Raw genomic sequence first — 27,979 nt, forward strand, 5'->3', positions numbered from 1 at the left:
AAGTACACTGGCTTGGGGATGGAATGGACATTCTGCAGAGGGGTTGCTTGTCAGGCAGTGGTATTTTGAGACAGACTTCTCAAGAATCGTAGTCTCGCAATGCGATGTCAAAGACTGCAGCTGTATTGAAGGTTGACCCGAAGCTGCATTAGAGCGACGTAGTGTATTACAATTAAAAGCGCATTTCCAGGTCCGCCAGGGGGCCAGCCATTAACTTGCAACGGTGTTGCGTGGTCTGCTGTGAGAGGAACACTGCCCCTTTGAGATCAGCCTGCACGGTGACCCCTGCAAGGAAGATTTAACATCAAGTCACTTGCAGTGGAAGGCTGGGCTAATTCATTGTGACAGGTAACAGAAGCACAAAATCCCTAACCGCTTCCAAGTGGAACACAGCTAGCTGATCAGGGCTGCTTCTGCACCCCCTCCCAGCTCAATCTCATTAGGGACAGTCGGATGGGCTGGCGCGATGCCCACATGCACAGGCTTGCTGTGAGTCTCTTGAGCCGCTGATGGGATTACCAGTGAGGTCTCAGGTAAAGCTGGGAAGGACGTGGCTCAGCCAGCAGATGGTATAAAGGCTGCACTGTATTGAAACAGGAAGTGGGCAGCAGGAGTCGGTCCAGCGTGCCTTCTGAGGAAACATTTCTATTCACTTTAGGCCGAGTGATGAATCGTTTTGATTGGTTCCTAGTTCTGTGGCTTCGAGGTAAAGTATGGAAGTGGGCAGGGTCGGCAGTGTAAAAAGGTCACCAAATCACATGGTTTCTCAAATGCAGGAAGCAAAACAAAAGCAAAAAAATAATAATTATAGAACCGCACCGGGCTGCGTGTGACTGCAGTGTTTTTGTTATTTGCACTGGGAAACACTGCAGTATGGGCACAGCGGCTCTCATAGAACCGGTACAGGAACACACACACCCCCATACACACACACACACACACCCTTAGTTGGCGATCCGCCAAAAAAAAAGAGTTTGTTAACTCACTACTAATATTTGTATAATTTACTGATATATAATAATATGGTATTCGATTTAAATGCATGCATGTATTTATTTGTTTATGTTGTCCTTCGTAAAACGTAACTGCGCCTTTAAACTCTGATAAACTTCTGCGAACTGCTGGAGCTTTGATGACATCAGCCAGCGTCACAATACACAAAAGAGATGAAGAAAGTGAAACAGGCTGAGTGTCGGAGAGAAGCGAGCCGGGGTTTGCAGGAGCGGAGAGCAAAGCCCTGAGCACGGGTCTGGATCAGCGACGCAGTGTTTCAAGCAGACTGCCTAGAGAAAAACGAGGGGGTTTGCAAAACAATCGCCCAGAACATTTAGAAAATAAAAACGAAGACCTTCTGCAATGGCAGGTAAGTGCCGTTATTATTATTATTGTGAAACGTGACATGCGTTTAACAGGATTTAAAAAAAAACAAAAAAAAAAAACAACAACAAATAAAGAACTTTTTCAAGTCGATTTCAGAGTCTTTCTTTACCTGACGGAAGTTTGATTCATTTTGAAAATGTTGTTTGTGTTTTTTTTTTTTTAAATTTTTTTTGACATCGTTTTTCTGGTTTTTAGTATTGCATCATTTGGAAGTGTGGCCAGTAAAAACAGTTAGCTCCCCAGCCAGCTGGCTCCTCATTTAATTACAATAAATTAACATAATGTAACACATCATTCATTAATACATGTGTTATGGACCAATACTAAGATTTACAAAGTGAATATATATATATATATATTATATATATATATATATATATATATATATATATATATATATATAATCTGTATCTTTCTGTGCATTATGCAACTGCAGAACCTCAGTGGAAAAGCATTGTAGCGCACACCTTTGTGTAATAGGACCAGCCCTTAGGGGTTCTGTAACCATATAAAAGGTGCAAGGTTGCACCTTTACAAAGCTGTTGTAAGGTCATGTATTCTGTATGGCACTTCACTGTTGTGTTTTTGGAATACATTGGCGTCCTGCTCTGTAGTGACCTCTGCTGGCAGTACAGTGCAGGTGCCTCTGAGGCCCATCCATTTTCCACGCGCACCTTACTTCCACAGGTCACTTTACTGAAATCTTTGGAAAGCTTTGTTTTTGAATGCTTTATTGCGTCTTTGCATCCTGGCTTCCTGAAGCTGACTCATGATAACAGTCTGAGAAGCAGAATTTCTCACAGCTCGATTCCTGTGACTTGTTTCACCCAAAGCCTCTCGTTCACATTCTCTTCATCAGCGCCTTGGTCACGGCAAGTGTAGATCATTGTAGCTCCTTGTCTGCTGGTCTCCCTGATGCCTCCTCCTTGGACAGGTTGCAGCTGATGCAAGCTGCCTCGGCAGGAACACTTCCACACTCTGAGTCTATTTGCTGCCCCAGTTTTCAGGTCACTGTATTGGTTTCCTGTGAAGCAGCGCACTGATTTCAAAACACAGCCCCTCCCTTACAAGGCTAGTCCCGGTTCTGCCTGTCTGTGGAAGTTGCTTCCTCCCTGTAAACCAGTTTGTACTTTGAGATCAGACGATGCTGGCCTCTTGGTAATTGCAATATTATTAAACAGGCTTGACAGGCTGGATAAAAAAAGGAAATTGAGAGAGAGAGAGAGAGAGAGAGAGAGAGAGAGATAGAGAGATCCAGGTAAAGGGATTACTCTCCATCAATTACATTTTATCTCTGAGTGTGAGTAAGGCTGGACGCTTTAAGATTTTTACTGGTATTTCTGAAGGCTGTTTATATGTTTGAATTGAAGCAAGCCTGTAATCTGTAATGCAGTGTAATGATTACTGCTGGTAAATATTATAATAGCATAACACAATTTGCATAACTTTAAACCACATTAATTCCTCCCAATGCTGACGTCCTTTTACTGCAGTAAGATGAACCCTTAGATCTGGTGTATTGCCGTTGATATATGAAGTCTTCAATTCCATTCGGGTGCATGTGCTAGTCTCTTTCCAGTGGCATATTATAAAGCTGTTCTATATACATCCATTTGAATGCATGGAGAGCTTTTAGATGTACGCCATTGGATACTGTAGTCCTGTCCCTGGCAGAAAGCCTGCATGATATTAAAGCAATTGTACAGTGGTAAAGTTTTATAAGGGTGTTTGCATGCATATTGCAGCTTTTTGCTTGCTGTCAGCCACCTTGTTTATGGGGTTTCCTGTTCTTACCAGAACAGATTGTCCGAGTAATGCAGGCAGGAATGTGCAGTCTCTTCAGCGACTGCTCGATTCAAGATTCATGGCTGTTTTACTGAGCAGCTGCATTTTGGGCTTTTGACCACAAGAGGGAGTGCCGGCTTCAGCTCAGAAGCTTCTTGTTGGGTGTCACTGCAATGTTTGTTCTCTATCCTTGCACTGAATTAGAGTTTGGGGGAAGGAAGGTGACGTACCTGCAGTCTGACAGCTGAGTCACCCACTGCTGTTTGGGGCACTAAAGACGTGATCAAACGCCTCTTCAAAGTAATTTTTTTTTAAATGAAGAAAAACAACTCTTGAATAACAACAGTGCCATTATACTCGCCAAAACAGTGTTAGCGTGGGGTACAGGAGAGGGGAATTCCCTGGTACTGCACAGAATCCCAGCTCAGAGTTGGGTACAGGAGAGGGGAATCTGGCACTGCACAGAATCCCAGCTCAGAGTGGGGTACAGGAGAGGGGAATCTGGCACTGCATGAATCCCAGCTCAGAGTGGGGTACAGGAGAGGGGAATGGTACTGCACAGAATCCCAGCTCAGAGTGGGGTACAGGAGAGGGGAATACTGCAGAATCCCAGCTCAGAGTTGGGTACAGGAGAGGGGAATCTGGCACTGCACAGAATCCCAGCTCAGAGTGGCACTGGAAGGGTGAAGCACGTGATCACGGTTCAGCTTTCTGCATTGTGGATTCAGCTTCCTTTGTCCTCCTGCCACTCAGACAGGCAGCACGGGAGCCAATAGCAGGAGGTTATAAAGCAGGGAGGCGGGGGGCAGACCTGCTGACTGACGCACAGCCTCTTTCCAAGAAGAGCTCTATAGAAAAGTCCCCCCAGCACAGGACTGGGCTACATGAACACATTCTGATTTCTTTAAATGTGTCAGCTCTGTTTTTAAAAATGGTCAGCAAACACACACCTATCGCTACTTAAGATTATAACTAACTGTTATATAGCTAGCTGTCTGGGGTAGTACAGTGGTATCTGTCTGTTTCCAAGTTTTCCCACGGACCACCAGCTATTGCCCCGCGGACAAATGCAGCCTACGTGTGCCACAAAACTGCAAGAAGCGGTCAGCCCCTGCGCGGAATGCTGTTTCGGATCAGCAGGGCAGTTTATTTATAAGCAAAAATGCCGGGCACGGAATATGACATCAGTCCCCTCTACTGAGTGCCCCCCCTTTCTAGAAAGTTTCCGATAGAAGAGGAGGCGCTGTCTCGCTGTAGCAGTTTCACTTGCTTCTCTTTGCAGCCCCTGCTTTGTTTTCTTCTTTCTTAAACTTTTTGTTCTTCTTCTCGTTGCTGTTTGGCTTTCTTTTGCTCGTGTCTTTTATTCTTTGCTTGCTTTGCGAACAGTAACAAAAATGACAGCTGCTGTTGTGGCCCGAGTCCTGGCTGCTCCCGGGAGGCTGTTCCCGTGGTTGCCAGGGAAACCAAACAGGCTGGGGCCTGGTGCGGTAAGGGGAAGCCTAGGGTGGCCCTGCAGCCCTCCCCCGCTTTGCTTAATCGTTAACCTGGGGAAGGAAGGGAGGAGCTTCCCCCTCGTCGCAAGCAGTTGCAGGGGCTTCTCCTCCACCACCAGCAGGGGCCATGTCAGTGTGCTGAGCTCTTCCTGCAGTCAGACTCCTTTCGGAAGCCGTGTTACGAGCAGAGCTGCTGTCTCCCTTTACTCCATTGCCCGCTGTGCTTTCTGCAGTTCTGAGTCATCGTCGTCAGGCAGCAGCAGCAGCAGCAGAGAAAGCCATAGAAAAATGTCATCCAGCCCGATTCCTGTCAAGCAGAAAGCCAAGGCTCCGTTCAGGAAGAGGGCCAGCCTGCAGAACACAGCCTCCCCTGGTGAGTGTGGAATTAATACCTATACACTCCGTTCGTTTGAATGAAACCGCTGGGCAGCACCAACCCAGGCACTGGCATTGTGGGGGCGAGAGCAGGTGAGCAAAACTGGGTTCAGCGGGACCCGAACCAACGCCGGATTCGCGTTTGCCTTTGAATTACAGTCGAGTGTTTCTGTAACCTGTTCTTTTACTATTTGGATCTGTCATGCACTGCGCTGTCAGAATCACAGCCTGCTGTTAAAGTAAAGGCACATTAAAACAAACCGTCCTTTTCTGTTATGTCTTTTTTTTTTTTTTTTTTTTTTTGCGTGTGTTTTCAGTACAGCAGTGCGGTCTCTGCTCATGTTGTGTGACCCTGGTTGAAAGCTGGGAGGGCTCATTCATTGCTGTGCCAGATCCACTGTGAGTCTGAAGGAAGCTGCTCATGTTTACAAATTAGCTGCAGTTGCTGGCCCTGATTTTAAATGCACGCAGCGTCTTGTCTTCTCTGCTGCTGCCAGGAATCGGTCTTGGTGTAGAGGTGATGCATGTCCCTTTCTTTGCACAGTGTATTAGACTCTACTAGAAGTGCATGAGCGAAAGCAGTGCACAGCAGCTTGTAGTCTGTAAGCGGGTCCTGACTGATGCATGTGATTTATAGCGGGTGTGTATGATATATACGATCGACCTGTCTCCCTTTTGAAGATGTGTTTTTACCAAGCAGACCATTAATTCCGGATCATTTGATTTTATTACTTGCCGTGGGGTCCCTAACCTGTACCGTGATTCCTAATGTATTGCCACCTGCCTGTCCTGATGTGTGATGCATCATGACCTCCGCGTTGCAAATGCAGTGCTGTGTTGTTGCTGTCTGATAGGAGGTCTTTCTTGCGCGCTGGAGCCACATACACCCTGCAGTCTGGTGTTCGTGTGAAGGCAGGAGTGAAGTCGTGCGTTTGTCAGTGCTCCTGTCCTTGCTCTCTGTGTTTCGCTGTAACCCCTGAACAAGTGTGTGCCATGCAGGTCTCTCTTCGTGTGGCTCTGCCCCAGGGGAGAGGTCAGTTACACAACTCTATCGTTCTATAACCCAGTCTGATGCAGTACCAGCTTATTGCTGGTCTGAATCCCACGCTGGGGATAATGTGATTGATTTGTGGTTTAGGATCATGTGCAGTGACAGTACTTCACAAAACACCCTCTTGTCACATTAGTAATGTTGGCAGCTCTTGCCACAGATGGCTGGTTCTCAATTTTAACCAGGTCCACAATGCTGCTATAGCACTGCTATGGATGCTGCAGGAGAGGGCCAGTAGGTGAAGGACCTCTGGGGTAGGTCATTGTAGCTCCTTGCCTGCTGGTCTCCCTGATGCCTCCTCCTTGGACAGGTTGCAGCTGATGCAAGCTGCCTCGGCAGGAACACTTCCACACTCTGAGTCTAGTTGCTGCCCCAGTTTTCGGGTCACTGCATTGGTTTCCTGTGAAGCAGCGCACTGATTTCAAAACACAGCCCCTCCCTTACAAGGCTAGTCCTGCTTCTGCCTGTCTGTGGGAGTTAGTTACTCCCTGTAAATGATGCCTCTCGGTAATTCCAAGAACTCGATGCCATTTTCGATCCAGAGAGCCGAGTTGATCAGTATTTTAAATCTGATCTCTTCGCTAGCGAGCAGTCTGTAGCTCTCTTGGCTTTGCTATATATATATATATATATTATATATATTTATATTTTTTTTTAGACAGACGCTATATAAGTGAAGTTGGTATGGTATGGATCCTAAGGGTTAAAGCAGTCAGAGCTACACACATTAGAAATGTTATTTCCACTGTGGGTGTGGGGCCACTGTGTCTGTATTTGCCTTGAAACCGTGTCCCTGCAGACTGATCGAGCAACATCACGACAGCACAGCGCAGCAGTAATTCAGTGTGCTCTGTGTGTTAAAGTACAGAGCCCACCTCGCCATGAACTCGTAGCTGTTGGTTTGGAGGAATCAGTTTACCAGGACCTGGCTTGCTAAAGGTTCTTTATAGCTCTTTATCAGCTTCAAACCAAGTAAACACAATAAAGAAAGTTTTAGAAGCATTGCTAGTATAACAACCTTGGCTGTTTCTCAGATTTGTATTGGATGTGCCCTGTAGTTAACTTTAATTAGTACTAGAATGCGTATTACATCATGGATATTTGTATTAGGTATTGTTTCTAGAAGAAAATAAAAGAAGCAATTCTTCTTTAGTACAGCAGAGGGCGCCCAGGGATAAACCGTGCTTGTGTGAGTTACAGCAGCTGTGCTGGGCTTTGAAACAGGCTGAGAAAAACACAGGGATTAACCACTTTGCAAAGATGGAAAAAGAAATACAGGCTTTCTAAAAATACTGCTCTTACTAACGGTTAAAAGCGCTCGGCAGCGCCTGGGTGACGGGGGCGCTGTAACCAGACACTGTCCGAACACAGGCTCTTGTAGAGTCAGGGGTTGCCCTGATTTTAATGAAAACCTGAACCCTAGATTGAGCGACTGAGCCAGTATCCCTGTAACTGCAGCTGCAATTCCTCTCAGGAGAGAGATGAACCCCCGTGCGCCCCGCTGCCTGGTATCCTCACGGGCGTGGGATCAGGTTCCCTGGCGCTGGATGTGGGGCCCTGTCTGTCCTGGATTATGGGATGCCTGAGAAAGCCTGCCCTATAAACAGGTGATAAATTAGACGGAGGGTGTTGAGTGCTTTGCAGCCTGCGCTGGTGAACGCAGGGGGATCGATGCTGACACGACCAGTCCAATACTGACTCTGAATCAAGGGGCTTGTTTTCATTTTCACAGAGCGTATATTTATAACAAAGGGAGGCAAGAGGATAGAGGTATTGTGGTAATGCATGATAGTGCATGCATGTGTGTGTGTGTGAACGAATTTGATTTAGCACCAAAAGTGTGCATTTACAACACCAATAGCATTCTAATAATACATCTATACATCGGTCTGTTTTAGTGCTGTAGACTCTGGAGTGTTTGAAGCTGTGAATGTATGGTAATAACAGCGATGTTAATTACCGCTGCTGCTGAGGAAGTATTTTGTGCTGCATCTTTGACTGGACGTGGTTCGTTGTCGGGAGTTTGTTTTCAGAGGGCTGTGTTACTCTACCTGACTGTGTGATGCACGTGCTGTAGAGTTGAACTGTGAACTCTGAATTATCACACTGTACAGTAAATGCTCTCTTTTGTACCCACATCATATGCAAGGACTTTCAACGCTTTCAAAACAGTGTAAAAACAGCCACTGTTACAAAAGGCTGTCAAATCAGTGTTTTGAAATTTGCCCTCCCGTACCTGAAATGCTTGCCCCTGATCCCCTGACTGGCCCTTCCTGGCTAACCCCCCATGCCTTTGAATGGATCTCTCCAACATAAAGAACGGCAGCACTTGAAATGATCCACAAAGCCCCGGGCTATGCTTTTCTCAGCCGTTTTGTGAGGAGTGGGAGAGCGGGCGATTCCAGGTCACTTGGAGAGATTTGTAATAGCCTGATTTCCTGGTTATGGGGGGGGGGGGGTTGGGGTGTAAATGTAGGACATGGTGACCGCTGCAATAACGAGTCGTTTATCTGATGGCTGGGAGTTTATGAAGGTTCTTCTTGACTGTGTTTTGACAGAGCTGCACGCAGGCACATGTTATGAAATGCTGTTTTGTATGCTGAGGATGCAGGTCCTGGCAAACTTCTTCATAATGCCAAACGGGCAACGTGTCTTTTACAGACAATGCTGTCAGTGCATGGTGTTGCAAACCAGCGGAGGACAGACGCGATCTGGGACATACAAAACCCTTTCTGCTAAGTGACAATTGCACCGAGAGATACCGGATCACGCACGGCTGCTTTAAAAAGGTCTTGTGCTACTCTCAGGTTACCTAAGAGGTGTCTAGTTGAAGTGCAGGGCACATGAGGGGCGCTCAGTATTGCACAAGCATGCAGCTAGCTTGTTGACTCGAGCCAAGCCATCCAAACAGATCCATTAAGTATGGGGCTCTGTGCACTGCATGGAGTCAGTCCCAGAACAATAACAGGAGCTCCCCGAGACAGCTGGGGACAAACGCCAAGGTCACTCTCACAGGAGCTGCTCAAAATGTTTTGCTGGGGAATGAAAAAAGCAACAATTTTTTTTTTTGGGTGTGTTTCCACATGGGAGGGGTGGCATATGCTGTGCCAGTGTGAACCTGCTAGGGGTGAGCTGGGATACTTTCTTTACATGGATCCGATTGGGCCCTTTTGCTTGCGACCTGTCGGATTTGAACCCAGACCCCCAGAGGAGAAACTCCAGGGCATTACTGCAGTGTGTCACCAATGATCTCCTGGGATCAAAGCAGCATGGGTGTCAGACCAGGCTAAATAATATCAGAGAGGCTGTTTTTAGCTAATGGCTAATGAGGTGGTCACAGAGGGGTAATGTGTGTGAGTTTAAAGGTCTTCCAAGCAAAGACAGCTCAGAGAACCTGGGTTTGTATTAGCGAGTCAGTCTTCGGTGAGGTGAGAACTGTTTATCTCAGATGACGCCAGCCGCTGCTGTGGAAACAGTATCCCTAAGCCGCTGTTATTAAAAATGAGCTTCATTTTCTTTGTACTATATGTAACCTTCCTTTCTAACTACCTACCTGTGAGCATGACTGGTAATTCCCCTCTGTGTAAACATTGCAGGAGAAAGTGTAGGAGCGATTGATGTGTCCGCTTCCCTGTTCACCCCCTCTCCTGCTTTCTGGTGCAGCGCTGAAGGGGGCTGAGTAGGGAATATTGCTGTTTTGCTGGGGCCCCTGTGAGGGCTTGAAGTGGTGGGTTGGGAGGGGGTATTGGGGCTCATGCGCTCTTCACTGGGGTACAAAAAGATCCCTCCACGGAGAATGGAAACTGATGGAGCCCTGGCGGTGACAGGCTGTCACGTGTGTGTGCGTGCGTGTCACAGTTCATCTCTTCTCTTGTGCCAGTCCCCCAAGACATGCTAATGATAACATTTTAATGAGAGGCAGAAGAACAGACTCGGGCTGTACCATTACCACTAAACTATGGGGGAGGTCGATTTGCTCACATGATCTGTCATGAACCCCCCCCCCCCTCTTCAGCACTGTCGGATTGAGTTTCCCATGATGTCATCGAGCTGGGATGGCAGAGAAGGAGTGAACACTGTATTCTGCTGTGATAGGGGTGCAGATTTCGCTAGTCCGGATACTCTGTCCCGCGCTTTGGCAGGTAAATTGCTTCTTGGCACGGGGCACCCTGTCCCCTTTGGCACTTCCACTGGGGACCGACTTAAAGGGAACGGTTTAGAGTTGGGCAGCAAAGGGTTAAACGGTAAACGGAAATAAAATAAAACTAAACACTGTGGTATTTTCCCCTAAACAGATAACCCAAAGCGACCTGTTTCTGAGGATCTTACTGCTGTTTTCAAATTTCTTGACCGATCTGTAGAAATCACTGCAGCTGAAAACAGCAGGTGACAGTCGGCACGGCACTTGTAAGAACACGAATGCAAATTATAAAGATGACTATCAGTGCAAGTCAAACTGTACCCGAGCGTTTTAATACAGAAGATTGAAACCCAGCTGTAGAGACTAGAAAGCCAGCGGGATTAACGAAGCGCTGGAAAATTACAGCTCTCTCCGTTCCCTCCCCTGCGTCTGCAAGTACAGAAGAGGAGCTCTGTGCAGTCTGAATTGAGCCCGTTTCCATGAGAAGCCTTCTGATAAGCAGGCTGCTTACTGTGTGAACGTGCAGTGTCATTTAAATACGACAAACAAGGAAGAAACATCATGAGGCTACCTGAGCAAGACTGCACTGCATCACTGGCCACCCCCGCATCTGTGTGGGGAAATGGTACGGCCCTCTCCTCTGGCAGTGGTATTTAAATCCAGTGCAGAGGGCTGCTGCTTGCTAGTGTTCTGTCAGTCGGCCCTGAAGACAGTACAGCGTGGGGGAGGTCTTGGAAACGCAGCACCTCCTGTTGTCTGGCTGTTCTTGTTTTGTTTTTGTGTTTTTTTACATCTGTCTGCCACCGTCGCTACAGCAATTAAAAAGCAGTCCTTTGTGAGTGACGTGCCCCGCGGTCCACCAGAACACCGGACCTGGCTCCCATCACGCAATCTCCGAGACACAGAGAGGTACAGTGCAGTGAAAATGTAACATACTGTGACGTGAGACGGGGGTGATAGAATGCGCTGTTCAAGCCAGCTGTCGGTCCTCCTTGCCTGTGCCGTTCCTGTCTGTCTCCAGCCTGTGACTCCTCAGCGTGGCTCGTTGAATCCGCCTTGGGCTGATCAATAGACCTGCAGACGGGTTCTGCTGACGTTGCACTTGCAGAGGCTGTGCGCTAGTGGAACGGTGGCAGTGTGAGAGAGTGGTCTGTGTTGCAGCGTGTGCCGGGCTGCAGCTGAGCTCTGCTGAGATGAGTGATGAGCAGCATTGCCATCAGTGTATAAGGGCCAGGCGTGCTGCACTGTACTCTCTCTCTCTCTCTCATATGTATATATACAGATAGAGTATTGTATTGTATGTGATTCGTTGGGGATTCGTGGTTTGGGAGGTGCTGTGAACGAAGTTGCTTTCAATGGATTTGTATCTAGGGTTAGAGGTGCATTGAATTCTGCTGTTCAATGTGAATGTGGCCTTATTCAGATGACAAGCTGTCTATGTGGAAGGATGTTGTGAAAGGTTTATAGGAATTTGCATATGTTTTACAGAGAGAGAGAGAGAGATGTACTTTGCTTAATGTAAATGCATGACTGCAGCACGACTATTGCACGCAGGATGAACTGTGTTGCCTGGAGAATGGTTTTATTGACATGTTATTGATACAGTACTTATTGTTTGTATAAAAACAGCACACAGTACTGATGAGCCCTTCATCGGTATAAGAAAGCAAGTAAAACCAGGTACGTTTTGAACTCCTTTCAGTAGACCTGTTCTAGTATGAAGTGGGCTGCACAAAGAGAGGTTGCGTGTGTTCTGTTTACAGCATCTGCTGCTGTGACATCATAATAAACAAGCGACTGAAATTCTAGAACAGTGCAGCTTGGCAAGTGAAGGGTTCACCTGGGTCGGTGCACATGAAGCATACTGGAGGCTGGTCCACAGGGAGAGAGAGCCGCCCGCCTCCCTGTGCTGCTGCTGTCTGATTCCTTCTCCTTCTCCAGCCTTCTATCAGCTGCGATGCAGCCCAGAGGAAAGTATATATCTCGGTGTGAAATCTGCTGTGCAGTGAAGCCCTGTGTCTGTTTTCTTATATCGGTTTACCTGTGGCCAGCCGGTATCCTGTACGACGTGTTTGATAAGGAGAGTGTTCTCCCACACCTTATGCCTGCGTGCATGTTTACTGTGTAATGACAGTTTTCCCAGCTGGAAGGCAGCGTTATTGATTGGGTAAATGTGATCGGCCACAATCTGTCCTCCAGGAATTTACAGCATGCATGAAAATAGGCTTTCCATTGCACGTGCATCAGTTTAAACCATGAAAAGTTTTACTGTGAGTCTAGCAGCCCACAATACCTGTAAAAGATTCCCTGGTAAGCTGCCGTGGTGTTTCATAGGTCTATGGGGGATGCATTTAAAATCGTACCTAATGCATGCTGCTGCGAGAAAAAGGCGACTGGGGGGGCGTTGGGGGCTAGAATGAGAGCTTTTGTGCCCAGAAAAGAGGTTTATGTGCGATTTTAAACACACACTAATCCCCCCTGTATTGCAGCATTGTTTCTAAGGGATTAACAACAACAACAGGTCTTCTGTAAGCCCAGTGGAATATGTTTTAAAGCATGGGGCAGTCAAATCTTGCAGCGTATGAAGGCATGATTAAGCAGGAAGGCTCTCCAACGAAGGGGGCGACCAGCTGTCATGGATTGGTAAGCAAGTGCTCTTCTTGTGGATCGACTTCTTGCAAGTGTAGTCTATTTTCTAAGTAACTCCCAGTACAGCCAGCTGGAGCCAACTGACCAATCCCAGTGCAGCCAGCTTGAGGAAGAGACCCCAACTGACCAATCCCAGTGCAGCCAGCTTGAGGAGACCCCAACTGACCAATCCCAGTGCAGCCAGCTTGAGGAAGAGACCCCAACTGACCAATCCCAGTGCAGCCTGCTCAAGGAGACCCCATCTGATCAATCCCAGTGCAGCCAGCTCTTGGGCGCCCGTTCCATTATAGTGTTATCGGTGATTGTGCAGCTCTTTGTATTCAAGTGCTACACATCTGTGTTCTGCACTGATAAGAGAAGGGCAGGGCTTGTCCTAGTCTGGTGAGTTTGGCGCTCCTCCTGACAAAATCTCTGATAGCTTTTGAACACCCTGCTGGTAACAAAAACACTATTGCGCCCTAGCATGCAGCCTGAGGTAGTTGCGTTTTTCTGTTGTCGTGTGAAAACGTGTTTCTACAGCAGTGTGGGAATGGCACTGGTTGACTACGACAAGCGCCTCGCCCCTGCATTTCCGTTTAAAGATTTAAACACAGCTCCCCTTTAGAAAGCGCTGCGCTGGGGCTTCATCGTTATTGGGGTGTTGAGCGAGCCTCGGAGCAAGGCAGCCCTGTACACACTCCCTGGAGGCTCCTTGCAAGGATTACATGCTCTTGGAAATAAAGAGCAATCTGTCATTTTAAACCCTTCATCTCCTGACCTGACCGCGTCGATACAGTAGATTGCCACATAAAAGCTCCCTTCCTCCCTCCCTCCCTCAATGAAATATGCATGAGAAGTACTTTCAACTTGCTCAAAGCAATTAAAGATAAAACAAAACTCTTTAGGGCATCTATTAATAAAACGTTCCTCTTGTTTAAGTCGTGATGCCAGGGCTGTGTAATTGTTCTTCTGCGTGGGTGAGCGGTGATGCACTGTCGGTTGTTAGGAGAGTTAATCCCCATCCTAAGATGCAAAAAAATCTCCTTTTAACTTCAGTATTTCAGCGTGCTTCGAGTGCACTCCTATTGTGAATAAAAGCAGATGGACATTTTGAGATTTTAAATGCAAACATTTAAATCCTTAGTTTTAATATTAGCATACTCAATCTAGATTGAGTATTTTTTTTATATATATTTTGTTAATATTGTGTGTGTTTTTGTACTGTGTGTAAAATTTTGCACGCATGAACCTGGCGTGTTATTCAGTGCCACAGTAATCAGTGTTGTTGAGACACGGCCCGCTGTCCCCGACTAGAAATAAATGGAGAATTAAGACCTTTTGAAAGGAAAAGTGTTTGAACGCACACTAGAGGCTAATTCGTTAATCAGAGTGGCCTAATTAGGGTTTTTTTTTCTTTCTTTTTCCTCTCTGACTGAGATTTTCCGCTGGCCTTTGCTGTATATATATATTTTTTTCATAAACGTCATGCGCTCTCCATTAAGACCCAGATGACTTCAGTTTGATAAAAACGTGTCTTGTGCAAAAAACAAAACAAAACAAAAAAAGCAATTCCAGAGAGAAACGCAGCTTCGCATGAAACAGTTCTCAAGTTTGGAGGTGAAATAGCTGCCGTATTTTGATGGATTATTACTGAATGTACTTTTAACTCGCCAACACCTGGAATCCTCTGCTTCTGATAAATCCAGTGACTCTGGAATTGTCTGACGCTGCAACACTAATCTGGTTATTGATTCTCGTGAAGTTGCTTAATGCATGAGGTAAAGGTCGAGGCTCTCGCTTCAGGGTTCACCTTGCTGTTTTTAAACTAGCAGCTCATCCTGACACAGTTTCAAGTGACCGTTGGTTACTTTTTAATTACGGCTCCCCTCTCCTCATAGCAGCTTTTAAAAAGCACCTTTCATTCTCTAAACAGCAGCTATTGGTACCCCAGCTATCTGCTGTACAGGAGGTGAATCTACAGGGGGATGTCTGAGTCATTCAAGGGGGTGAAAGGTAACCCACAAAAAATCTCAGACTGCAGCTTGCACATAAGGGAAGTGCTACAAAGTTGCCGTGCTGTACTGAGAGTGGAATCGCTGCCCCAGACAGAGTTGTACCTTTCCTATTGCACCGGTACCTGTCAAGTCTTCAGCGAAGGGGCCGCAGAGTTTAGGCGATGCCCCCTTTAGTGCAGAGCCCTTGCCATTGCAGAACTCTGCTGGCAGCTGGGCTGTGCTATTGCTGCCGCGAGACTAGAGTCTGTCTAGATGCAGATGATTATACCCCGCCTGCATGCCTGCCTCGCAGCCTCCTGAGTTTCAGATGTGGCTGCCCACGGTTCTTTCTAATTCCTGCTCTCTGTGCCAGGAGAACTAGAGTGGGTGGGACTGGACCTGCTCGCCGTCTCTCCAATCAGCTGATTAGTCAGGAGTGTCTATGGCTCAGAGAGGAGAGGGAGGAAGCATCGTCATGGCAACATGTGTCTAAGTGATGGTTAGAGACTAATTTTAACTCTGTTAATTAAACACTCAGGAAAGCCTTGCTTAAGTTGGTGATATTGCTGATGTCTATACTGGTTACCCAGAGTGTTTTGGGGCAATAAGAGGGTATGTTAAACTTATTGCAGGGTGGTGTAGAAGCAAGGGGTTATTTAAATCCAGTGCAGAGGGCTTAAATACCCCCTTAAAAGGATACTTTTTTATGTTGTACATATTCTGAGTAGTTCCTTTCTTAACTGTTTGGAATCATATTAAGTCTGTTTTGTCGAATGTTTCTGCTTCGATCGTTATCTGTTAGGGTTATTACCTAGTGTCATTTTGTTAAGGTGTGCAACCTCTATTTCTGCCCCCTGTGCAGCTGTAGGAACTGTACCAGAGACAGAGGGGACAGAATTGAAAGACGCACACCATACTTCAGAAACTCTGCTTTTTAGGAATCTTTTCAAAAGCAGACTGCGCTTTGATCCCAGGCGTTCTAGCAGGTTCCTCTTGAAGGCTGAGCCTCCCTCTGACTGAACAGACAGACATGAGCTCAGGCTAGCAGAACACATTGACCTCCTGATCCTTTCACATGAAAGATTGGGAGGGGTGGACTGAATTAAACAGGAACTGGGCAAGCACAGTACTGGTTGCTTTTCCGTTTCAGGCCACCTTGACCAGCCGATGAAATGACCTGGGCAATATAGGAATTGGGAGACGCAGCGTTTGGTTTTGCTAGCTCCGTGACTGAACACCTGGTTTTGAGTTACCCTTGAGCTGACAGTGCTGGGGAGGAGGGGGACCAGCAAACAATGATTCAGTCAGTTGCAGAAAGTACATGAGAGGGAGAGGGGGAGGGGGGGCATGGAGTTTCTTTCCTTGTTTGTCATATTGGCTTCAGCACACGCTTCATTCATTTTCAGTAGGTGGCCCTGGACTGTGGGCAACCTTGATCTCCCCAGAGACGGGTGCGAGGGGGCTGAGAGAGAGAAGGGAGAAGGTTAGGGGAGGGGTTATGAAACCTGGAGCTCAGAAACGTGGCTGTGAGCTGAGAGAGAGAGAGAGAGAGACGACAGGGCTGCTCATAAATTAGTGCAGTCCTGTCCTCCGCTCACTGAACTGCACAATGTGGCTATCTCGATTTTAGAGGGGAGGCTCGGTCAATCGGTTGTCTTTGGTAGGGACAGTGCAAGAACAAATGATGTTGTCAGAGTGTTTAAACATGTTTAATGCTCGCTGAATTATTTATTATTTTTTGTATTAAAATATCAGCCAGTTGTGGTCTAGGTATAGGGTAGCTATGCAAACACATGGAGCGTGTAAGACCCTGTGCATCAGCAGCGCCTCTTCTTGTGCTTGTCAGTGTTGCATACAGGCTGGTCTGCGCTGCTTTGCCGCGCTGCGTGTCTAACCTCCCCATGCTGGACTGCGTGTTTGGAGGGTAATATCCTGGAACACTTCGTTTCTCTCTCCACAGAGCAGCGAGGCACTCCCTGTTTATACCCTCTCACCTCCCAGAGATCACTCCCTGGGTCCTGCCTGTCCCTCAGGCACATCGACCTGCGCACCTCCATGGACGGGAAGTACAAGGAGATCGCAGAGGTGAGACCAAACGCCACTTGTAAAGCATGTATATAGAGAGAGATAGAGAGATATGTGTGTGTATATCAATAGCTCCCCCTCAGTCACTGTGTGTATAATTGTACCATGTTAAGTTTCATATCTGTGTATCTGTTTTATAGATGGCTGGAGAGATAGAAATACATTGATCTCAGATAAGACTCCCAACATCAGCAGATGTATAGTTGGATAAGGTAGCATGGATACTGAGGTCATTGGGGGCTGTCAGTATACTTGCACAGTTATTAAAAACAGGTCCAAACCTTTCTATAGCATTACAAATCCCTCCCCAGCTGCAGCTCTTGAACCCTGCAGGGCAGCGCAGGTGACGGGGAGGGGAGGGGAGCCCCTGATTGACTCTGTGTCTGTGCAGGAGCTGCAGCTCTTCACCCCTGCAGGGCAGCGCAGGTGACGGGGAGGGGAGGGGAGCCCCTGATTGACTCTGTGTCTGTGCAGGAGCTGTTCTCGCGCACGATGGCGGACAGCGAGATGCGCAGCGCCCCTTACGAGTTTCCGGAGGACAGTCCCATCGAGAAGCTGGAGGAGCGCAGGCAGCGTCTGGAGAGACAGATCAGCCAGGATGTGAAGTAAGAAAGGAGAGCGAGCGCAGTCACCAGAGCTGCGCTCAGACAAGGCGCTTTGATTTGAGCAGCAGTTACTATGCTTATCCCAGGGTAGGCACGTTAACTGTGATGCTGTGCAGGGATCCCCTGGCACTGTAAAATCCTGTCTCCGCAGCCTGGGCTGCACCGCTGTGGTGCTCAGCGTTTTTAAGAAGTTGCTCATTTCTTACCACCTTGCCTTTCAGAGACTGGTTTTAGAGAATGCAGAATTATTAGGAATAATTTCCCTTGGAAGATATTAGATGTAAAAACAAAAAAAAAAAACACACACACACAAAGTACAGAAATGCAGCCTCCCCTGTTTACCTTCAAACACGCATCTAGCGCATACTTCACATAGAAGCTTCACACATTTGCCCGTGGTTATTCTTTGCATTTGCCCTGGTTTGCCATGTTTATTAATAATGCTTTACCATATTCTTTACAATGCTTACCGGTGCTTTACCGTGCTTTCACGCCGCTGTATTAAACTTGTCTATGCTTTGACTGTGGTAAACTGTTGATAAGCTTAGCAGACCATCTCAAGTGCAGCCACCTCACTTTCTCCCCTATGCAGCTACAGAGAAACGCGCCAGCCTGCCCTGCGCTAATGCTTACTGAGCTGCACCGTGCAAACAGCATCCTCAGATATTAATAAGCAGGGATGGCATTCAGAATTCTCAGGCAGGTGTGAAATCACACATGGACAAGGAGAGGCACTTTGTAATGAAGTCCCAGCAATGCAGACCAGGCAATATCACACAGACCAATCTGAAGTGGCAAGCAAGTCTTAACACATTTGACGCCTGTACACCACTGAAGAAGTGCTTTATAAAGGACTTCATGTGATTGCAATGTTATTATTAATTAGTCATTTTAGCAGACCGAGACTAGGAGGTGAACATCGCAACTGCTGCTGCAGAGTCACTTCCAATAGGACCGTGTTTGTTTTGCGTCTCACCCGAAGGACGGAGCACAAGGAGGTCAAGTGACTTCCTCAGGGTCACACACAGTGAGTCAGTGGCTGAGCTGGGATTGAACTGGGAACCTCCTGGTAACAAGCCCCTTTCTGTGACCACTGGACCACCAATCCTCCTAGTATAGCAGTATACAATATCAGACAGACGCAGTGTCTCAAGGTCTTCACGTATGTATGTCGCACGTACAATTTAACAACCCGTAGATGCAAGTCCAGGTTTTGTTCATGGCGCTGATGGCTCTAGTTTTGGATTTACGCTGTGGTAATTGCATATTTTCCTTGCATGTTGTCTATAGTCCCAACATGAACATCAGTGTATTCTTAAACAGGGTGCAAGTGGGTTTCCCAGATAAGCTTTTTCACCTGTTCTCTGGCTTGATTCCAAATCGAGGCTGTGGGGGGCCGCATCACCTGGGCTTTAAGCCTCACCTGCTGGCCGTTAATCAGGGTGAAACACAAAGATAAAGAAGCTATGAAACGGTTATGCTTTGCTGCCACTGTGTGAATTTCATTTGCTGAAATTAACAGGTTCTGTGTTTTTTTTTTTTTTTTTTTTTGCTTGTGTTTTTCTCCCTGCCTGTTTCGCTGTGTGGTGCAACCCTTTCTCTGTCCCTCTCTGTCTCTCCTCTCCTCCGTCTCTCTCTCTGCCTCAGATTAGAGCCAGAGATTCTGCTCAGAGCCAAGCAAGACTTCATGAAAATCGACAGCGCCACTGACCTAGAGTGAGTTTCCTGCTGGGTTTATTTTCTGGACGCTACTGTGTTTTTTTTTTAATTTTTTTATTTTCATTTTTTATTGATGGTTCACTTATCCATTTACATCCAGGCTGCTGCAGTCATCTTTCAAGATCTCTAGTCTCCCTGTCCTCTCCCTCCCTCCCTCCCTGTCGGCAGGAAACCGGATCTCGAATGTAACATGGGACACCACTATGTAACAAATCAGCCTTCATAAATATATAAAGCCCTCAGGTTCTGTCAGGTTCTGATTAGGGTCTGTGTCCTAGTTACATTCTGGGGGTGACGATACTCGAGTAATTGCCTTTTAAGAAGTTATTGCAGTGAAGTATTTTTTTTTTGAACATTCGTGTCGTTTATTTCTGGACAAGGGATAAGTTCAAATCTGCAAGCACTCGGTCCACCCAAAGTGTAGCATCAGTGCTTCCCTACAGCACCATTACATCTATTAGATTTACATACGATATTTCTGTGGTTTGGATGAGAAGAGCACACACTGACACACACACACACACACACACACACACACACACAGAGTACAGGTTTCTGTGAAACCACAGCAGCTGTCCTGTCCCGCGATCGCCGACCATTTCACAAGCCGGGACAGGCAGGGCGAGGCTGGGTGAGAGCCACACCAACAGAGCCTTTTGATCACAAAAAGAAAAGGTTGCTTCTTGCAAAGGCTTAATTGGGTTCTGGTCAGTGTTGTGAGCAGATGAACGCTGCCCCTTGTATGGAAGGGTCTGCAGAGTGCCCGATGTGACGGGGAGCCATTGCTCCAGTGCACTGTGTGTGAAGCTCTAGCTTTGATCGCTCTTATAAAGGAGCGCTCGCTCCCCACACTTGCTTATAAAGCTGGCTTTTATGTACAGGTTTTTTTTTTTTTTTTTAAACCACTTCATTGCAAACCGCATCTCATTACTGACATTGAAAAGGCTTTGCTGCTTTACCAGTTACCATGCTGCACACTCTCATATCCCCTGGGGTCACAGCATGGACAGCTGGTACTTATTGGGTTAATTCTCCAATCTGTGCTCTGCTTTGCAGTGAGGGTAGGTCTTGGCAGTTCAACTTCTCGTGCCCCTAGCGCTCACATGAACAGTTTATAAACTGTCACAGTGTATACATGCTGTATGTTACTAAGATTGCAGATATATGATGAAGAAAATCTCTAGTCATATTCTCCAAGGTTTTTTTTGCATGTCTGTAGCTAGAATAGACAGTCACAAATACAGACCTGAAATAAAACACTGTATCTCTCTGAGATAGAAATACAAACCTGAAATAAAACACTGTATCTCTCTGAGATAGAAATACAAACCTGAAATAAAACACTGTATCTCTCTGAGATAGAAATACATGAAATAAAACACTGTATCTCTCTGAGATAGAAATACAAACCTGAAATAAAACACTGTATCTCTCTGAGATAGAAATACAGACCTGAAATAAAACACTGTATCTCTCTGAGATAGAAATACAAACCTGAAATAAAACACTGTATCTCTCTGAGATAGAAATACAAACCTGAAATAAAACACTGTATCTCTCTGAGATAGAAATACAAACCTGAAATAAAACACTGTATCTCTCTGAGATAGTAAAATAAAGGGTTAGTAGTTTAAGGAGCTGCTCTTATCTAACTTGAAACCAAGACAATGCATCTTAGTGCAGTAATTGTTTTCAATTAGGCAGTAGGAGGTTGCTATGGTGACAAAAGAAGTCATGCAGCAAGTTTGAATCTCTTTTAAATTGGGGGTTTAATGGCATAGCTCATGTATACAAAGTGGTACACGCACCCACGCGTGCACGTACACGCGCACACACACACACACACACACACACACACACAGAGTCACGTGCACAGCACAGATCTGAAATGTAATGCCAGGGCCTCTCATTCAGTCTCCAGTAATGTCTTCATTCTTTCTCCAGGTACTTCAATGAGCAAAGTGACATTTCCTTGGATCACTTCCCTAAGGAGAGGGACCTCCCTCTGGAGCGCGAGTTCCAGCGCGTCACTATATCTGGGGAGGAGATGTGTGGGGTGAGAGGGAGCCTTGCCTGCACATGTAGAGGCATTCTCATTCACACGCTGTGCTTTTTTTAATTCACGTGTCCCGGATCCTTCCCACGATAGCGTTGGAGGGCAGGGGTACAACATGTAGATTGTACCTTTGGTGAAAAGACAGTGAATGAATGGAGCAGTGTTGCCTTTCGTGATTTTAACCAGGGCATGGGAATAACAAAATCTACATGGGTTGTGTTTTGAAACAAGAGATGTGTAACAATGAATGGAGCACAAGTCGAGCATTTTAAAAGGGCTGTCCGTCTTGTGCAGGTCCCGTTCACAGACCTGCTGGACGCTGCAAAGTGCATCGTGAAGGCCCTGTTTATCCGGGAGAAGTACATGGCTCGCTCCATGCAGAACTTCTGCAGGACCACAGCACGCTTCCTGCGGCAGCTGGGCGAGAAGCCGCTGGGCCTGAGCGTGTACGACGAGGTCCCCGAGACGCCCGTCGCTGCAGGTATCGGAACTCGCGAGCGCTGTCCTAGAGAGAAGCTGAGCGCCGGGCACAGTGCAGGGTCTTTCATCTCATTCGCCCGTGAGACGTGCATGGTGGCGCTGTGCACGGGTTATATTGGCGCTGGTTCATTTCCACTCAGACACAAGTTCTCCCTCCTATAGCAAAGGGTGACTAAAATGAAACCGGTTCAGTTGCTTGACAAACATTTCAGTGTTTCCAGACCCCAGACTTGAACTGACTGTTCATTCTCTCCCCTCCAGATGCTCCTGTGCACCCCCCTGTGTCGACGACGCACCCCTACGAAAACTGGGACCCCAACACCATGCCCCCCGACATGGGCTTCGGCTGCAAGATGGTGGATGGGGTCATGCACGTCTACAGCAAGTCCAGCCAGATGGATAAGTGAGTAGCGGGTCAGGTTTTGTTTTTAATGCAGCCAGTTACTTGATTTCCAGTAAAGCGAGTGAGCTCTCTCGCCATTGCTTTGTTTGTTCTCAGGAGCTCCGAGCTGGACCTGCCCTACACTGATCTTCAGGAGTACATCGCTGACATGAACGTGCTGATGGCTTTAATCATCAACGGACCTGTGTGAGTACAGCTGTGCACTAAGAGGCAGCGCCTGACAGCTCGTGTGTTATAACTGTGCAAAACCCTTCGGTGAGGGGGGGATTCAGTAGATCCACACTCGCCACCTTTGTTGTTGTTGCTGCAGGAAGTCGTTCTGTTACCGCCGGCTGCAGTACCTGAGCTCCAAGTTCCAGATGCACATCCTGCTGAACGAGATGAAGGAGCTGGCCGCGCAGAAGAAGGTGCCACACCGAGACTTCTACAACATCCGCAAGGTGAGCGGCAGGGCTCAGAACTGGGCTCACTGGAGCAGGGGTTCGGCAGGGCATGCGGACCAGGCGGTGCTGTGTGATGCACTGCCGCTACGGATTCTGTCCCCTGTCAGTGAGAGGAGACGAGGTTACAAGTCACTTAATCTCCTTGTGCTCCTTCCTTTGGATGAGATGCAAAACCGAGGTCTTATTGCAAGTGGCTGTGCAGCAGCAGCAGTTGGAATGCATAGTTCACCCCCTAGTCTCTGTAAGTTGCTTTGGATAAAAGCATCTGCTAAATGATAATAATATAATAATAATAATAATAATAATAATAATATATAATAATAATAATAATAATAATAATAATAAGTGTCCAAATGCACAACCAGTGGCTTACATTGGAATAAATTGAGGAGTTTGGTAGCAGATCACTCTGATTGTGATGATAGTGAGCTGCATGTCTACTCTAATATCCATCTCCTAATGTAATATTGCCCCTGTGTTGCGGCAAACCGGGCCCTTGTGCTTGAGCCGTTCTGTCTGCGGTGTAGCGCTTCACTCTCTGTCTCCCCCTACAGGTGGACACTCACATCCACGCCTCGTCCTGCATGAACCAGAAGCACCTCCTGCGCTTCATCAAGAGGGCCATGAAGAAGTACCCCGAGGACATCGTGCACGTGGAGCAGGGCAAGGGCCAGACCCTGTCCGAGGTGTTTGAGAGCATGAACCTGACCGCCTTCGACCTGAGCGTGGACACCCTCGACATGCACGCGGTGAGGAGCGCCTCCTGCTGGCAGCGGATTGAATTCCTTTGTTTGTTTTTTGGGAGTTTTTTTGCAATATCAGCGTATCTTTTTATTTTTTTTCGCCCCTGCAGGATCGCAACACTTTCCACCGCTTCGATAAATTCAACGCCAAGTACAACCCGATCGGAGAGTCAATTCTCAGGGAGATCTTCATCAAGACAGACAACTACATCGAGGGCAAGTACTTCGGACACATCATCAAGGTAGGCAGGACCTTTCTTCTGCATTAGATTAGGGGCGTGTAGTGAATAAGCGCCTGCTTTTGTTTTTGGTTTGTCTTTGACTTGTGTTTGGTTTACTTTGTGCTTCTCAGTCCAGTTGTTTCCTGTTGTATTACTGTGAGCATCTTTTACAGCCAGCTGCTACATAGTGTAACTGGTATTGATGAGATCTGAAATATTCAGAATACGGAATGTAGCTGCTACCATATAACACAGAACACAGCAGGGTTGGAAATAAGACTCCCCTTGCATAGCAGTGCGACCCATTCCTGCTTTTACTGTGAGTTTAGTAAGCGACACCTGAGCACTGTGGCTAGTCAAGCTTGTATTAAAACCTGGAGTGGGGGAAACTGCTTCCCGATAGGAGTCTTATTCCCATCCCTGCCCAGTGTTCACTTAGTCTTTTGACAATGTCAAAACTGTAAAGCCCTTTGCAATAAATAAAGGACAATCTGCTGCCACCTAGAGGCTAACACCAGTCCAGTCGGGGGGGGGGGGGGGGGGGTCACAATGCCGTTTACTCCATGTATTGTCAGCGCTGTTTGTTCCATTGAAGAAGTGTCATTAGCATCTTTCTTCAGAGTACAAGGCAGTGTGAATTATTGCCTACATACTTTACGAGCTGGATTAGCCCCAGAGTGCAGGTAAGGTAACAAGCTCAGGTGTGTCTTATTAAACTCACAGTAAAACCAGGAATGGATCAAACTGCTATGCAGTGGGAGTCTTATTCCCATCCCTTCTTCTTCGCTGTCTCTGCAGGAGGTGATGGAGGACCTGGAGGAAAGCAAGTACCAGAATGTGGAGCTGCGCCTGTCCATCTACGGCCGCTCTCGGGATGAGTGGGACAGTCTGGCCAAGTGGGCGGTCAAGCACAAGGTGCACTCGGACAACGTGCGCTGGCTTGTGCAGGTGCCCCGCCTCTTGTGAGTGCATCCCACTGCGGATTTCATAAAGAGAAAACCGGCAGGGTGCAGGATAACCCTTGTAGAATGCATTGGCCAGTCTAGAAAGCAGCAGACTGGTTTAAAGAAATACATCCGGACTGTTTTAATTCAGTCCCCAGTGTAGTTTTAAAGTGATTATTATTGCAAACGGAATAATTGCATTTCTGCACTTCCATTGGTTACATCAAACATGGATTTAAATTTATTTTTATTAAAAGATGTCTTGGTTCAAGGATAGTTGAGACAAAATCATGTTAAAGGAAGATTGTGACTCCTCTCCCCACAGCGATGTCTATCGCACCAAGAAACAGCTGGCCAACTTCCAGGAGATGCTGGAGAACATCTTCCTGCCTCTGTTTGAGGCAACGATCAACCCCCAGAGCCACCCGGAGCTGCACCTCTTCCTGCAGCACGTGAGTCCACACAGCAGAGCCACGGTCAGCCACGAACCACAGCGGGCAAACCAGCCACGGACAGACCGCCATTAGCTTAACTGTAGAAGCTGATGAATAGCATTAGTAGTGGTGCCAGTGTTACAGCCGCTGACCGTGTCCATCACTGATGTTGATCCTGTGAGACAGGACAAGGATGACCATCTTGTCTCTTCCCCCTGTCTAGGTGGACGGGTTTGACAGTGTGGACGACGAGTCCAAACCAGAACACCACATCTTCAACTTGGACAGCCCCCTGCCGGTCAACTGGACAGTGGAGGACAACCCCCCCTACTCCTACTACCTGTACTACATGTATGCCAACATGACAGTCCTCAACCACCTGCGCAGGTACCCACCCCCCACCCCCCCCCCCCCCCCCCCGACTCTGGCCCGCAGAGCCTGGGCATGAGCGCTTGTTCTGGGGTGTTATCCTGCAGCAACCACTCTGGTTTACAGTGGTTTGGGTTGGGCAGTCTGTTGACCGTTTTGCTTTGCAGTGGCTCTGTGCTCTGATGTTTCAACCCTTTTTTTTTTCTCTGTTCTGTCTGCAGGAGGCGGGGTTTCCACATGTTTGTGCTCCGCCCTCACTGCGGGGAGGCGGGGCCTATCCACCATCTCATCTCTGGGTTCATGCTGTCGGAGAACATCTCCCACGGATTGCTGCTGCGCAAGGTCAGTGCAGCTCCGAGGCAGGCTTGTGTCACATTCCCAACTGCCCCAGACTCATTGCAATGTGAGGTGCCGTCTGCAGTCTGATCTACAGCGTGTTTGTGTAATTTATAACTACTTCTAGCCCCGAGAGCCGAAGCTGTTTGATTTGAACCCGGATCCTGTTGCTATTGTCTCCTTTCTCTCCCAGGCTCCAGTGCTGCAGTACCTCTATTACCTGGCTCAGATCGGGATCGCCATGTCGCCGCTTAGCAACAACAGCCTCTTCCTGAGTTACCATAGAAACCCCCTCCCAGAATACCTCTCCCGAGGTCTCATGGTGTCGCTCTCCACCGACGACCCGCTCCAGTTCCACTTCACCAAGGTCAGTGATACAAGCCTGGATCCAGACACACCTGCTGACAGCAGTCTGCCTGCACTTCTCGAGCTTTCAGACTGGGGAAGAAGGGTGCCTGCCTGCATGTGCAATACCAGACTGCCTCGCTGCAGAGCAGTTTGAAGTAGACGTGGTGTATTCTATAAAGCAGGGGGTTTGAATCTCTAAAAGACGAACAGATTGAATCACAAACGCAACCTGCGAACGGCAATTACCGAGTCCTCACATGTAACGCTTATGGTACCAACGGATGACCCGGTAACCTGCGATTGGATCCCCTAGGCTAGCTTGTTTAGAGTTCATGTTATCATAACTCCAAAATGAGCAATCGGAGCCCTGAGGTAAAAATAGTACGCTGAAGAAGACACGAGCTCGAGCTGAAACGTTTGTAGTTTCTAGTTTCACCTCACAAGTATTGTTATTAGAATCTGCTGAATTATTAAACAGTGTGCCTGCTCTCTCCCCCCCCCCCCCCCCCCCCTTTAACCCCACGTGTGCCTGCAGGAGCCTCTGATGGAGGAGTACAGCATCGCCGCTCAGGTGTGGAAGCTGAGCTCCTGTGACATGTGTGAGCTGGCTAGAAACAGCGTGCTAATGAGCGGCTTCTCACACAAGGTACTGCACCCTCTCCCCTCTCCCGTGGGAAGCTCCCTGGGATCTCCTGTGTTTAGTTGCCCTGTCAGAATGCCTGTGTGACCCCTGACCTCTTACCCGCTCTGCTCACAGGTGAAGAGTTACTGGCTGGGCCCCAACTACTACAAGGAGGGTCCTGAAGGGAACGACATCCGACGCACCAACGTGCCGGATATCCGTCTGGGGTATCGCAGTGAGACCATGTGCGAGGAGCTGAACCTGATCACACAGGCCGTGCGGACAGAGGAGCTGGAGAGCATCGAGGAGGAGGAGGACTCCCTGTCCATGGCACCGCTGCCCGGGGCACGATAAGCACAGGAAACTCCCCTGCCTCCCAGGCAGCACAGCACGACCATGGCCCTGTCACAGTCCAGGGTCCTTTTCAATTTAGCTTGTATATCAAAGTAAAAACGTGTTGGCTCTGTACTCGCAGAGCCAAGTCGGGCCCGTCGCTTCCTTTTTCTAGTCTACCCCGCGCCTCGCTCAAACAGCCGGCTGTGTTTTTGCAAAGTTCTTGTGCAGCTGTGTAATTACGAGACAGCGTTGAGTTGCAGGACGCAGTCGGGCACTGTGTGACTAGGGCACGCTTCATTCCCTTTCGGTTTAGGGTGGGTCTGAAGAGTGAGCCTTTGTTTACAATTTACAACAACCGTACCCATACTACACATGTAGCAAAAAAGCATCAAGAGGAAGACAAGGTCAAGCCTCAGGGCTTGCACCCCCCTCAGCCCTGGGTCCCTGCCGTCTGTACCCAGGATTCTGAACAGATAGGGCTGCTGTACAGTCCACTCACACTGCCAAGAGTGAAGGCTCATGGTGAACTGGCTTCAGATGCCACTGCCAGGTAGAAACCTGCAGTGTGAGATACGCAGCTGGTACAGTTTGGGAGCTTGAAAGAAGCCCCGTCCTGTACGTTGCTGCCCCAGCTTTTAAATCTATAAAAAGAGCAGTATTTTATTTTTTGTTTTTGGAGGTACTAATAGGTGTGTTTTAAAATAGGGGATACAGTTGCTAGAAACAGAATCTGTTCAGTTTTATGCAGGCTGTCATTTATTTTTACGTTTTTCAGCAGTAAAGTTGCAGTGGGCTTTAAAGGCAGTATTTGAAGTGAGCAAGTGTGCTACCCTTTCATATACACTACAACACAGCGGCTAGAACCGACTTCACTGTGTCATTGTATTAACTATAGACACAAGAGTATACAAAACCAGCCCTTGAAGAAACTGTGAGACTCTGCCACACTATATATATATATATATATTTATAAAAATAAAATTCTATA

At 47.5% G+C, this 27,979-nt stretch overlaps 1 protein-coding gene across 6 annotated transcripts; it reads left to right on the forward strand.

Annotated features, from left to right (window-relative positions):
* Positions 1-1,152: 1,152 nt before the first annotated feature.
* On the forward strand, positions 1,153-27,963 carry LOC121299675 (AMP deaminase 2-like). 6 transcript variants are annotated; one of them, XM_041227570.1, is made up of 19 exons: positions 1,153-1,363; positions 4,892-5,031; positions 16,808-16,932; positions 17,407-17,537; positions 19,185-19,253; positions 21,201-21,312; positions 21,607-21,793; positions 22,054-22,195; positions 22,292-22,381; positions 22,506-22,635; positions 23,193-23,387; positions 23,492-23,623; positions 24,401-24,564; positions 24,872-24,998; positions 25,204-25,367; positions 25,571-25,691; positions 25,879-26,052; positions 26,569-26,679; positions 26,791-27,963. In XM_041227570.1, exons 2-19 carry the CDS (start codon positions 4,947-4,949, stop codon positions 27,007-27,009), a joined length of 2,478 nt encoding a protein of 825 aa, XP_041083504.1. In that variant the 5' UTR covers positions 1,153-1,363; positions 4,892-4,946; the 3' UTR covers positions 27,010-27,963. The 6 variants fall into 6 exon arrangements, with proteins under 6 accessions (XP_041083504.1, XP_041083505.1, XP_041083502.1 ...); XM_041227571.1 differs by lacking the exon at positions 4,892-5,031; XM_041227568.1 differs by lacking the exon at positions 1,153-1,363 and having other exon boundaries at positions 4,407-5,031.
* Positions 27,964-27,979: the final 16 nt, after the last annotated feature.

The sequence above is a fragment of the Polyodon spathula genome, chromosome 25 (assembly GCF_017654505.1).
Source record: "Polyodon spathula isolate WHYD16114869_AA chromosome 25, ASM1765450v1, whole genome shotgun sequence".
Lineage (NCBI taxonomy): Eukaryota > Metazoa > Chordata > Actinopteri > Acipenseriformes > Polyodontidae > Polyodon > Polyodon spathula.